Source organism: Gavia stellata, chromosome 3, assembly GCF_030936135.1.
Source record: "Gavia stellata isolate bGavSte3 chromosome 3, bGavSte3.hap2, whole genome shotgun sequence".
In the NCBI taxonomy this organism is placed as follows: domain Eukaryota; kingdom Metazoa; phylum Chordata; class Aves; order Gaviiformes; family Gaviidae; genus Gavia; species Gavia stellata.
Genome location: NC_082596.1, coordinates 79,577,589 through 79,590,939, shown reverse-complemented (window position 1 = coordinate 79,590,939; position 13,351 = coordinate 79,577,589). Strand labels below are relative to the sequence as shown.

The window sequence follows — 13,351 nt, the reverse complement described above, 5'->3', positions numbered from 1 at the left end:
TTTCCCAATCACTGGAGCATCCTTCAAGAATGAGTGTGAAGGGGCAGCCTTGAATGGCACAAGAGCTTTAGGTCATCAGCACCACAACCTCACGCCTCACCTCTAATCCAGAAGAACAGGGACAGCTGGGAGCCTGGCTGTGCTCCCAGCTCCTCTTGCCCTCTGATTTGCACCGCCTCTGAGCGGCAGCAGATTTGCTTTTCTCAGGTCTGTGATGGCAGTCCAGTGCATCTCACCTTACTGACCCTATGTGGGGCAGAGCACTGAGTGACAAGCCCTTGATGTAATTCCCCTCCCTTCAGAGAGCAGGCAGGAAGGTTCAGTCCTGTGCCGGAGACCCAGAGTACTTACGGTTATGGGGGTTGCTCTGCTCTCCTCTGTTAGAGTGTCTTTCACCTCTGTCCTCTCTCAGTCTTCCTCACCGTAGTGTGCAGGAGGGAGCACTGAGACTCACCAGGTGCTTAAGCCTTGCAGGTCCCTTGCATGGCTCCAGCTCTAGGGAACAGGGAGGCCAATGACACAGGAGTGCCACAGCTGCACACATCACTGCTTCCGATAGGCAAATTGCTCCATCTCCTTGTGAGCAAACCCCTGTGCTTCAGAGCCAAGGTCTAGGACCTGCATGGTGTCAGTGTCCCCAGGGGCTGCTTTCCTCTCCACGCTCAAGTGGAAGAAAGAGGACTCTGGTGCAGGAATATAGTCTGGGTGGAGGTACTGAGAACAGGTGAAATGCCTGCAAGTCATTGTAGTTACCATTAATAATTTCACCTTCTCTGTAATGCTCTGTATTACTGGTGTGTGTGAGGAGTCTGACCCACTGAGCCCCATGAAGGGACTTTGAACCGGTGATGGTTTGTGCCTGGTCTCCAATGCTTACTGACACAGGCAATTGTGACTGGCATTTCTTCGGCCCCTTTGGTGGCCAAGAGCAAGCGCTGGCAGCCCACGGTCGTTCTGAGCCCTGCCATCATGGCTGTACTCTTACTTGGCACAGCCTCAGATCAAGGACCACGCACCAGCCCAGGGAGCTGCTTTGCTCCTTCAGCTGCAATGAGAGCCCAAGCTGAAGGGAAGGGCTGAAAAGGGTGGGTCTGCCAAAGGGTCCCTGGGACTTATGATGGTATGACTAGAGCAGAAACAACAACCCCACCCCGATCCCTGCAACACCTCCCCCTCTACAAATGGGGCAGATGGATAGCCCCCTTCCTGCTCCCATTCCCCCTCTTTTCTTCCCTCCCAGAGGTCACCTTCAGCAGAGAAGCAGTCTGACCCCAGGACCAGAGATATGGGGAAGAGGCGGAGCGTCACGCTTAGCCCCGTAATCCCTGGCAGCCCCCTCCGGCTGCTCAGCGCAGGCTGAACCCAGCCCAGAGGCTGCAGCGGGGGAAGCGAGGCAGTCCACGGCTGGCCGTCAGTCCTGCACTGCTGGAGAAGGTGAGGCTTGGTACAGACGGGGAGGGACTGTGGGAAGAGAAGTTACAGCCGTGGCAGGATGACGGAGACTGGACAGGCATGTAAAAGGGCACCCACCCCTCACAAACAGGTTTTGGAGACTCTGATATAGCGTGCCGGCACAATGTGGAGTGCACCCATTTCCCACATCTGGTTGATGGTGAGCTTGTTAGGTGGCTCTGCCCTGAAAGTTTGCTTTGTGTCCGGTTGTGTCCAGTGGGATGGTGCCACACTACCGGCTGGCTGGTTGGGAGGAGGGTGTGATGTGGCTTGGTCCCTGCGAGATTGCTGCCGATTTCTGGCTGAGGAGGCTGCTGCGTGGAGATTGTGGTATACTGCTTGCTGGGGAGAGGCTTACGGGGCTGTCCCCAGGGAGGCTGCTAGGTGTTTCTGCCCGAGAAGAGCAACACGCAGTTCTGCTACGGGGACAGTCATGCGGTTCTCTGTAGTGAGATTAAGCACTAGCCTCCTGACCAGTTTTAGAAAGAAGCTCATAAATCTATCAACAATAAGGCCAGAAACAACCACTGACATAATCTGTTCTGATCCCTTGCCTGTATTAAACATGGTTTGCACTAGAGTGGACCTTTTAGGGAAAAAAAAAGCGCCATTCTTGAGTTAAAAGTTCCAGAGATGGAAGGATATTCTTCCATACTGTTGGACGAGATTTTTAGGGGCAAATATCCTTCTTCACAAAATCTGCACTGCAATTGAGGTCTGAAATTGCCTCATTTCAGCTTCAGCTATTGGTTTTATTATAATGCTTTTACTTAATTGGGAGAGCCCTCTTCAGTGAAATTCTAGTACACACAAAGGTACATACAGATGATAGAGTCACTTTTTTGCTATCTGCTTGATAAACTAAAAAGACTACTCCCCTGGAAGTTTCTCCTGTAATTGTCAGCCCTGTTGTCATTCTCATGGTTCTTCTCTGGTCCTTTTTCCATCAAACTGTGGACATCAGCACTAGCTTGCTGAACTGTGGTCTCACCGATACCGTTAAAAAGATACAAAAACATCCAGTAGCTAATTCTGTTGACCCATCAGCTGGCCTCCAGAAGAGTTCAGGACATTTACCCAAGAGAAACCAGGCTTTCACATCAGTATATTTTTAACATTCAAAAAAAATCATAAAAAAGTAGATAAAGAAGAATGCAAAGAAGAGCAAATGAGAGGAATGCATTTCTAATAAAAATACAAAATCCGCTGGTGCGCGATATTCTCAATTCTAGTGCAGAAGTCACTAGCAGGTGGCCGCTCTTCAGAAATACAGCTTTCCTAACTCAGCTGATTTTTCAGAGATTAAATTTCAGACTGTCTCAGGGCATCTGTGTGTAGGAACCGCAGCAGAAACTAGAGTTCACTGTAAGAGGCACATTGCCTCAGAACAGATCTCTTCTTTTGTTATAATCTATCTTAGTCTGTGTAAAGCTGAATGGCTATATCTATTTTTTTGTTTACAATGAAGCTTATTTTCTTAATTTAGCATCTGGAAAATGCTGGTTTGCCTCTCACTGCTGATGGTTCCTGCATCTGATTGCTTTTTGGGCATTCTCTTCAGCAGAGTCAATGCAAAAGTGGAATCTGCAACATCAGTAACCCTTGTACCATTATTCTCTTAGACTTGTATCTGTATCCTTAAGATGTGTGTCTGTATCACTGTAGATTATTTCTAGTGCAATTCTGTAACATCCTACATATTAGGGCCTGTAAAGGAAGTGAGGCTATACCAGATCTACATTTCTGGCTTTAGACGGTGCCCATTTTATCTACAAAGCAGCATGAAGAGCTTAGATTTGTCTGATTAATATGACATTTCATTTCTTTGTCTGTCACTCAATGCCAGACTAAACTCCTGGCTTCTGTGGTCATTTGAAACACTTTTGTATATGTGTATGTGCATGCACTAGTTTTATCAAGCAATGAATTTTCTACCCAAACCCATTTTGTGTCGTTTGCAAACATTTTCTGGATGATTTCAGTGCTTTCTTCTAGAAAATTGGCAAAGATATAAGTATTATAACAGAGTCAGGATTTAACAAAATTAATTGTGTAGGGCGAGGACACCAATAAAATACAATAATTTCCTCTATACTGGGTTTATTTTTGAATCCATTAAAAATGTGTGGCTTATTGATTTTGACAAATGCCAGGATGAATTTGTACAGATAACTTTCAGGGAACGATCAGTGAATGGGATGTTTCTGGCAGGTGCTGTACGAACCGATACCGGGCTGAGAACTGCTCCGAATTCCCACTGACAATTTAGAGGTTGATGGGAAACCCCGCAGATAGGGTCCTTATGCAGTCCCTAGACAGAAATGAACACAGTGGTTTGATGACAGGAGACACCAGGTGATCTGAATTACTTGATACACTAAGTCCATTTTAGCAAAATGTGCTTTATTAAAGGTGGTGCAAAAGTGTTCAGGTAGAAACAAGGCAGGCAACACCCAGAAACGGATGTGAAGAGAAAATAGAGTTTTTCCAAAAACACCCCCAGTAATTTGGAAAAACTCTGGAGTCATAATGGATGTATAAGGTAGTGCAGCTTCTCAGTGTGGCATTCCTGCAAAAAGAGATCTTGGGGCTACAGCATGAGGCAGAGAGTAATTCTAGCTGAATGTGTCACAGGAGGCATTCCCCTAGGAGCAGTTGGTGTTTTAACATGGGGGGCAGAAAAAATGGTGAGGCTTCAGAAAAGAGCCATAAAACAGATCTGCGAGCTGGACAAAAGGCCTTGGTTTGAGAATTGGTTGAAGGCATTCAACCAATAAGAAGATTGAGAAGTGTCTTGATCAGAGAGCATGGAGGTATTTATTCAAAATTCAAAATGTGACTACAATTTCTGGAAGTATCCTATCTGTTTTTAAACTAACTGATGTGGGCGCTACAGAAGCACAGTGTGCCAGATGATTTGTGAAGCCTACGTAAAGTGTTGGTTAAATACATAGCCTGAGTTTCAGGCTATGCTATTTGTATATATGCTAGTTGTATGTATGCTAGTTTTACTCAATCTAAGTAGTTTAAAATATGTTCTTATAGGCTGTGGTTGTCTCTCTGACCACAGAGCATATAAACCCTGCAAGAGCCAGGAGAAATATAACAGGCACTAAAAACCTCTTTTCTCTGAGAAACTTCAGCAGCAGGTTAGGTAAATTCAGATTAGGATATCATATGAATATGTAACAACAAGTATGTTAACACTGACTTTTATAGTTGACCAAAGTTTATCTTTGGATCAAGCCTGCATGACTTTTGTAAGAGGTGCCCCAAATGTTGTTGGTTATTTGGTTTGGGGTAAAGCTCTCTAGAAGGTCAGACAAGAAAATGGACCCTACATGCCATACGCTCAAGGCCATTTTTAATGAAGCATCTTTGATATGAGAAGAGGCTGAGACAGCTGAAACTCTTCAGCTTGGAAAAGAAAGGACTCAGGGGGGATCTTATTGATGTATATAAATACCAGATGAGAGGGAATGAAGAAAAGGGAGCCAGGGTCTTCTCAATAGTGCTCATTGACAGGACAAAGGACAATGTGCACAAGTTAAACCACAAGGAATTCTATATAAATATAAGGAAACACCTTTTTTTTTTTTTAACTGTAAGCGTGGTCAAACAGCATCATGAGTTGTCCAGAGAGGTTGTGGAGTCTTCATCTGCGGAGATACTAAAAACCTGACACCTTCCTAGATAATCTGCTTCAGCTGCCGCTGCTTGAGCAGGGGAATTGAATTAGATGATCTCAAGAGGTCCCTTGCAGCCTAAACACCTCTGTGATTCTGTCATCATAGCACCGTCTCTGTTATACAGGGATTACACTGTCTTTGGCTCTTGACATTCATGAAGTGCTTTTCTGGACCAAATATATTAATCATTTTGGTTGAAGACCCAGAATAACATTGCCTAGACTGAGACACTGTATCTCCATAGGCTAGCTCCTCCTCAGCTCCTCAGGAAGTTGGGAAGCATCTCCCGATGGTAGAAAGGATGCGAATTTCTTGCTGCTGTAATTAGAGACTCTTTGGGGGAATTAGTGTTTCTCACATGTCGGCAGCCTGGAGACAGGACCTCTAGCAGGGATCATGAACAGGAAGGATAGTGGAGGAAAGAACAGTTTTGAAAAGGACCCTGCCTGCTGCCTTCAATACAGCACAGCCAAATGGCGAGTGCATCCTGGCCAGGGCCCTGCTGGCCTCCTCCCCAGTGCATGTCACTCTGCAAAGGGCAAATGGCGCTCTAGAAAGTAACAGCGATAGATTCAGAGCACCCAGGCACACTCTACTCAGCGGTGACCCAAATTTGGCCCTCCTTTGGCTTGCTAGCTAATGGCAGTGGTATGTCAGAGAAAGACCTGACAACTTTGGCTATTTCCTGAAGTATGGACTGTGTCCTGTAATCAATTTCCTCAAGGGCAGCAAGGGCCCAGCCTGCAAACTGTCCTGGAGTGACTGCAGCTGGGGCTTCCTTCATATGGAGCCCTGATCAGACCCACAGGATTGTCACTGTCCCACAAGACACTCTACCCATAGCCTCTGGCTGATCTGTTTTTCCAAGCTGGCTATTGCACTTTGGTGCTCTACTCTGTACCCAGACAATTTGCCCTCCTATGCCAGTGGGGCCATGCATGGAAGTAAGGATTCTTGCCATCTATATTGCAGTTCACTTGAAATGGGGAGTGGAAGGACACAAGAGTTTTCTGGATTTTTTTTTTTTTATTGCAAAAGCTTATGGACTGAAATGTTTTGACTCCCAAAGCTGGAGTGAGAACCAAGAATATACAGAGAAGCATATCCTCCCAGTCAGAAAAGCAAGTTTTCACACAGTAAATGGGAGAGAAGTAATGCATTATATAAAAAATAGAATAGATTAATCATATAATAAATAATTCAATTTAAAAAACCCAGATTAATGAATAAATATTTGAAAATTATATAATTATTGAATAATACGTTAACTGGGTGCAGCGAGAAGATTCTAACCTTTGGGTTAGATAGCACTAACAGGTGGCCAGCCTACAAGGGAAGAAATTTTATCTAACTCAAGTTTGAGAAATTAAGTTATCTGAGAAGATCGTGAACCATCTGCTGACAAGAACTTGTATATGACCATGAATTTGATATAAGAGAAACACTGTCTTATGGAAGAGATATTTTGATATTTTTTTCACAAATATAAATCTAATGTGTTCTGCACAAGACAAGCAGACATCTCTCCTGTTGTTCCACTCCCTATTTAGTGTGGCTTTAGCCTATCTATCTAATATCAAGCGGAGGTCTATGTCTTTCAAAGGCTATTACATTTTAAGTTTTTTCTCTATATTCCTAGCTAGGACTCTTTAAAAGGCTTTTTCAGCTATTCGTTTTAACACCTAAATGTGGCAACACCAGTTTGGAAATGTCAGTGGTAGAGTGGGTCTGTTTGTGGGTTCTGCGATGCCCTTGCTGTGTGGAATTTTGCAAGCTGTGCCGGCTGGGCAGCAAACAGGAGGACATCAAAGGAAAATCTCTAAAATGCTTTACAGTCCATCTTTCCCTGTGAGTTTCTCCCCAGCCTTCCATTTGTCCCCTCCCATGCACACACCTGTTCATCGTTGAACTCCCTACGGACTGTACTAACTTTGACTGCTGTTGGCTCTCACACCAAGCCAAAGCCTTTGCAGAAAAGTAGGACCAATTACTTGGTACTTCTGAATTGGGTAAGATTTAGCAATGCAGTCTAAGAGAGAAGGGAAGGGAAAAGAAGGGGAATTCTCCCACAAGTAGTCCCAGTCTCCTGTACAAATCCAACCTTTTTGTAGTTTTCCGAGGTTTAAATAATTCTGTTGCTAAATTACTGGATTCTTAAGAATGACCAGATTTAGCAGCAGTGGGGGCTGGAAGTTGAAGGAACTGTAATAAGCTCTGGTCACAGATAGAGCAATGTAAAAACTAAGGAAAAAGGCTTAATCCTTTCTGCTCCCACTCATATTCCCAGGATGTCATCTTCCATTTTAGCAACGTGAGGTCCTATTCCCTCTCCCAAAAGGCGTCATGTGAGTCAGAATGTTTCATGGGAAGAGATCCTGAGTTTGTAGAGGTGCAGAGGTGAGCCACTGGTTTTACATCGGAGCTCTGTATCACTGCACACTGTTTAAGACACATCCAAGAATGCTGCAACCCTCAGGCTCTTGGCTTGCATCCTGGGCTGCATTAGGCAAAGTGTTACCAGTAGGTTGAGGGAGGTGGTCCTTCCTCTCTACTCAGCACTAGTGAGGGCACATCTGGAGTAGTGGGTCCAGTTCTGGGCTCCTCAGCAGAAGAGAGATGTGGACATACTGGAATGAATCCAGTCCGTGAAGATGTTTAAGATATTGGAGCATCTGTCATACAAGGAGAGGCTAAGAGAGCTGGGACTTGTTTAGCCTCAAGAGGAGAAGGCTTGAGGTGATCATCTCATTGATGTGTGTAAATACCTGTAAAAAAGACACAGCCAGAGTCGTCTTAGTGATATTGAGTGACTGGACAAGAGGCAATAGGCCTGAAACACAGAATTTCTATTTAAGCATAAGAAAAAACTTTTTTACCATAAAGGTGATCGAACACTGAAACAAGTTGCCCAAAGCAGTTGTGGAGTCTCTATCCTTGGAGATATTCAAAACCAGACTGGACACAGTCTTGAGCAACCTGCTCTAGTTAACCTTCCTCTGAGCAGGAGGTTGCACTAGGTGATCTCCAGAGGTACCTTCTGACCATGACCATCCTGTGACTCTGGTTCTGTGACCTTGCTCCAAAGCCAGGAGGGGCTCCCAGGCCCTGGGGTGCTTGTGTTCAGAGCACAGGGGGGTAGCTGGGGGAGAGTGCTGCCACAGGTGCCTTAAAATGCTGCCTTGTAGCTGGCTGGAGGGACTGAAAAATCATTTCTCTGAAATGGGTCTGAAGCAGCTGGCTGTAGTTCAAAATGCCATTGATGTCTGAGCTTCCTTCCTGCCTAAGTTTCTTGGCTGCATGGATGAGTGACTTTGGGTCAGAAATGTCAGCAGACATGTGAGGTACTGAGCTCCCTTTGGCTTGCTCGGAACACACTGCCTCGACTAGTAATCCCTTTTTTGTCATGGGCTAGCTGTGCCTCTGCCTAAGGGGCAAGTCTGTCTCTGTTACTGCCTCAAGGACTTTCTTCAATAAGCAGTAGGGGTGAGTTTCTGAGTAGAGAGACATGGTCTTGCTGCAGTAGGCTAAGGAGAACAAGAGGACTGGGTCATGCTTGATAATCTGTGACTCTGTTAATGTTTTTCTTGTTGCCTAACATCTTGGAGACTAGAATAAGAGGAGGCCTGGAAGGCCAACCTTTAGTACAGCTGACATAGAAAGGTGATCCAGGTCTTTGAAATGAAAGGCCCCAGGGACTACAATCAGAGAAAGTCAAGCATCTGTCTGGAGGCCAGAAAGGATTAGAGCACTGAAGGAAGTTCCCTTCAATACAGAAACCTTTTATATGATGAGGGGGTTTGCCCAGAGGTGTACTGTATAAAAGCACAAGCTCAACTCTAGCACAGCTGCGAGAGTGCTCAGGCTCCGAGTGGCAGAAATATCCCCTGCCATGGCATGGTTTGTGTGGCATGTCCAATCTGCTTTTCTGTGTGCATGTTGTGATGTTCCTGACTCGGGCTGTGGTGTTTCTGCAGCACTCAGCAATGGCCAAGAGCTCAGCTGCAGCTGAGGCAGCGGCAGGGACAGCGGCACCAACCGTGCTGGATGAGCTCCTGGAGATCACAGCTCAGAGCCTGGTGCGCACCGAGGTGGCCGAGCACTATGAGGTTATCCGGGAGCTGGGCAGGGGCAAGTATGGCCATGTGGTGCTGGTGACCCACAGGCAGAGAGGTAAGGAACCAGCTGCGCCCTAGGAGCTACTGTGCCTTGTCTCCTCTCCACTCACCAGGACTCTGGGTGGGCTGGTGGCTCCTTGGGGCCAGGCATCAGGTGCAGTCGGGGGTCCCCAGGGAGACCGGCAGGACAGGGACCCGTCCAGCCAGGGACCATCCCATTGCACCCAGCCAGGGAGCATGTGATGCCAGGGGGTAGGCCAGAACATCAGGCATGGTTGTAGTGATGAGGCAGGTCCAAGGTCAAGCTGGGAAGTCAATTCATAAGTCAGGATCAACAGGGTTCATGGCTAGGCACTGGCACAGATGTGATATAGCTGGAAATCAGCACTCCCACCACACAGCTCAGGCAGGGAGTGCCTGAGCTTAAATGGTGCCCTAAGGCCCATGGACAGAGGGTATGAGTGGAGGTCCTAGGTGGGGTTGGCCAAGGCCATAAAGGCCTATGAGTGCCCACAAGGCCCTGACACTACTCTTCCCCAGTAGTCCCAGCTCAGACTGATGGGTCCATGTAGCCTGAATTTCCCTTGCTCTGCCCAGTGCTCCTGTGCATGTACTGACTGGCTCAAAACTCACACCAGTGGTAGTGCCTGCTCCCAGAACTGGTGTCCACAGGATATATCCACACAAGGCTTCAGGCGAGAGACCTCCCTGTGGCTGTGAGCTATGGGCTGCTCAGTGCCCTCTCTGTCTGGCCTTGGTGTGAGTGACTTTCAGGAGAGTCTAACCCACTCTCCCCATTCCCAGGGACTCCTATGGCTCTCAAGCTGCTACCCAAAGCCAGTACCAAGCTGCACACCTTCCTGTATGAGTATTGTGTAGCACTCTCCCTCGCCACCCACCCTGCCATCATCGGCATGTTTGGAATTGCCATCGAGTCCAGCCAGTACTATGGCTTCCTCTACGAACCAGCACTGCACAAAGATCTCATCTCTATCATCAAACCCCGGGTGAGTGCTGCTATAAGGCCATGGGAACTGGGACTGTAGCGTTTGGTCCCTGTGCAGGCTGGCGGGGTCGGAGGGAGGGAGGTGAAAGCAATGGGCTGTGGGTCTCTCTGGGTTCTACAGCACTGAAGCAGCTTCAGGCTTGCAAGACCAGAAATGCAAAGGTCTTCCCCAGTGCAGAGCACGCAGGTGAGAGCCCAGCTGGCAGGGCTGCCAAGGTGCCCTGCGTGTGCCCTACTGCCTGTCTCTCTCCCTGTGCAGGCCGGGATCCCTGAGCCAGCCACTAAGCAGTGTGCCAAGCAGCTCGTGAGCGCGCTGGAGTTCATCCACAGCCGAGGGCTCGTGTACCGTGACGTTAAGCCTGAGAACGTGCTGCTTTTTGATCCTGAGTGCCGGCGCATCAAACTGACTGACTTTGGGCTGACGCGGCCCAAGGGTACCAAGCTCAAGCTGGTGGCCGGGGTAATTCCCTACACTGCCCCCGAGCTGAGCAACACTGCTGATGCGCAGGGGGTGCCCATCGACACCAGCCTGGACGCCTGGGCCTTCGGCGTGCTGCTTTTCTGCCTGCTGACTGGCTACTTCCCCTGGGAGCAGAGCCTGCCAGATGACCCTTTCTTTGAGGACTTCATGCTGTGGCAGGAGACAGGCCTGGAGCAGGACCTGCCCCGCCACTGGAAACGCCTGACAGCTGAGGCCACCCTGATGCTGCGGAGCCTGCTGGCCCTAGATCCCGCCAAGCGCGGCCCCGTCAGTGGGGCGCTGCACTACGTCGATTGCCCTTGGCGGCTGGAGGACGGGCACGGCGAGGAGGCTGCAGTGAAGCCTTAAAGCCCACTCCCCATGGCGGGAGGGAAGGCGGGTCTCACCCTGCAAGGGGCTTCAGGGTCTGGGGCAGCACGGAGGCCTGGGTGTGAGAGGCCATGGTGACCCAGAGAGCAACTTCTCTGCAGCACTGTCCCTGCCACCACAGAGCCAGGCTCCTTCCCCAGCTGACGGTCCTCACCCCGTGGCTCAGTGCTGCCCAGTGCCACCTCCTTGTGTTTCCTTGGAAATGACTGTCCTGTGTGAAGCACCGACTCGCTTCCTGGCCACAGGGACTCCAGGGCGTTTTCTAGGGGCTGCAGCACGTGCCTTGTCTGGAAATAGAGCAAAATAATGTACTTCTGTGTTTCTGTATGTGGCTCTTTTTCCCTCATAATAAAATGCCTGTGGGGGCCTGCTTGCTGTGGGAGAGCAGGGGCATAACAGAGCCTGAGGCCATCTTCAGGACAACCTGCGCAAGGCAGGGGCCACCCCTGGATGCTGCCTGGGCCTCCACCAGCACCCTTGAAGGGTGGCTTCAGGCCGGTGCGGAGCCCCCAGCGTGTGACTGCGGATGGTAGCTGGGGACTGTTGACGGTGTTGAGGAGGTGGTGGGAGCCACGGAGCTGAGGTGTTGGAGAAAGCCACAGGGAATCGCATGTTGTAACCTGCCCACTGCCATGCATTTCTTCCCATTCACCTGTGTTCAGGACCAGGTGATAGATGGACTCTTCTGTGTGGAGGGTTGTTAGCAGCAGGAGTTTCAGTGTCAGTTTGCACAAGGGTCCCCCTCTAGTTCCCATCACTCAGGAAAATGGCCTTTTGTAAACACCGACAGCCCTGCTGAAGCACAATTCACCCCTCTCCCTGCTCGAGTGGCTTAGGTGCAAATGGAAAGGTGAGCTCACTGCCACAAACATCCACATGTATGATTCATCTGAGAAGACAGTAGCACTGTGAGGGTGGTCGGCCTGGGTGTCACCGGGAAAGGGTAACAGAGGAACTGTAACCACAGGTTGCATAAATAACCCCAGCAAAATTTCCCTAGTGATACCTCCCAGCAGTCCTACACCATTGCCTTGCTCTCACTCCTCATCCTCCTCCAGACTGACTGCTCCCTCCTCAAAGAGCCAGCCCCTCTCTGTATGAGCCCCCACTACCACTTCTTCCCTGCTCCTATTCTCCTGAATCCTTCAGTCCCAAGGAACCATTTCCAAGACTATCTAATGCCAGCCCAAGCACACCTCCTCCCTTGTACTGCCTTCAGGTCCTAAAAGAATGTCCTTCACACTCTTTTAGATGCCTGGTTACCGCTCTAGGAGACATTCCTTCTCCCATTTCCTATCACAACTTTAACCCATCCCCAGCAACACACCTCTTCCTAATCCCCCAACATCCTTCTAGGTGCACATTTTAATCCTGGAAAGAGGTAGCAAGGAGAGAATTAGGGGTTAGAAGCTCTTCTTACTTTGCTACAGCTTTCCAGTCCCCAGGATTATGCTGTTGGTAATCCCTTCCAGCTCTTAGTCTGATCCTATTGCTGGAAAGATCCCCAGCTCAGTTTCCATTCTCAGTGGCTTCATAACATCTAAAAATGCACTGTTCCAGCACCATACTTCCTAGCATCCCAGCTTTTCTTTTGCCTCAGATCCTTTCCTGCACATAGTCTTCTGTAATTCCCCAATCTCCATCTCTCTTTTTCCAGCTTCTTTCCACCCACTGGCATTTTACCATTACTTACCTTCCCCACTAACATTCCCCTTCTATTACCCATCACCTGGTAAACACCTTTCACTTATACCTCTCTCAGCAACATCACGTACATACTATTCTTTTGTACTTTTTCTGCTCCCTACACCACTTATCCCTTGTGTCTTTCTTCCAACTCCCCAACCTACCTTATCAACCAGCATCGTGCTCACCCTGTTCAAGATGCAGTTTTCTTCTGTCTGCTTCTATCTCTTAGAATCTTTCATTACCCAAAAAAGTAATAAATGCTGCTCAACTCTGGCCTGCTGAGATTTGGCTTTAATTACTCTTTGACTACTGTAGGAATAGCAGGAATAGTTCCTGTATTTAAAGTGGAGAAGCCCTGAGACCAATGGATCTATAAGCCAGGTAGCTGACAACTGTCCAATGAAAAATAATGGAAAATCTGATACAGATGCCAGCTAATAGAGAATTATAGAACAGGAGTGTGGCTTTTTGGAATGCAACACTCAGCATTCCATTTGATAATAATATTGTTTTTGCTAAAGTAAATTAATAGCATTGTGATACACAATTT

The 13,351-nt window shown here is 48.1% G+C and overlaps 1 protein-coding gene across 1 annotated transcript; it reads left to right on the top strand.

Moving 5' to 3' along the window:
- Window positions 1-1,285: 1,285 nt before the first annotated feature.
- Window positions 1,286-11,091, top strand: LOC104260588 (serine/threonine-protein kinase SBK2-like). Its single transcript, XM_059815654.1, is given in 5 exon segments — window positions 1,286-1,333; window positions 1,335-1,428; window positions 9,087-9,311; window positions 10,061-10,263; window positions 10,522-11,091. Coding segments are annotated over 5 exon segments (1,140 nt in total).
- The last annotated feature ends 2,260 nt before the right edge of the window (window positions 11,092-13,351 follow it).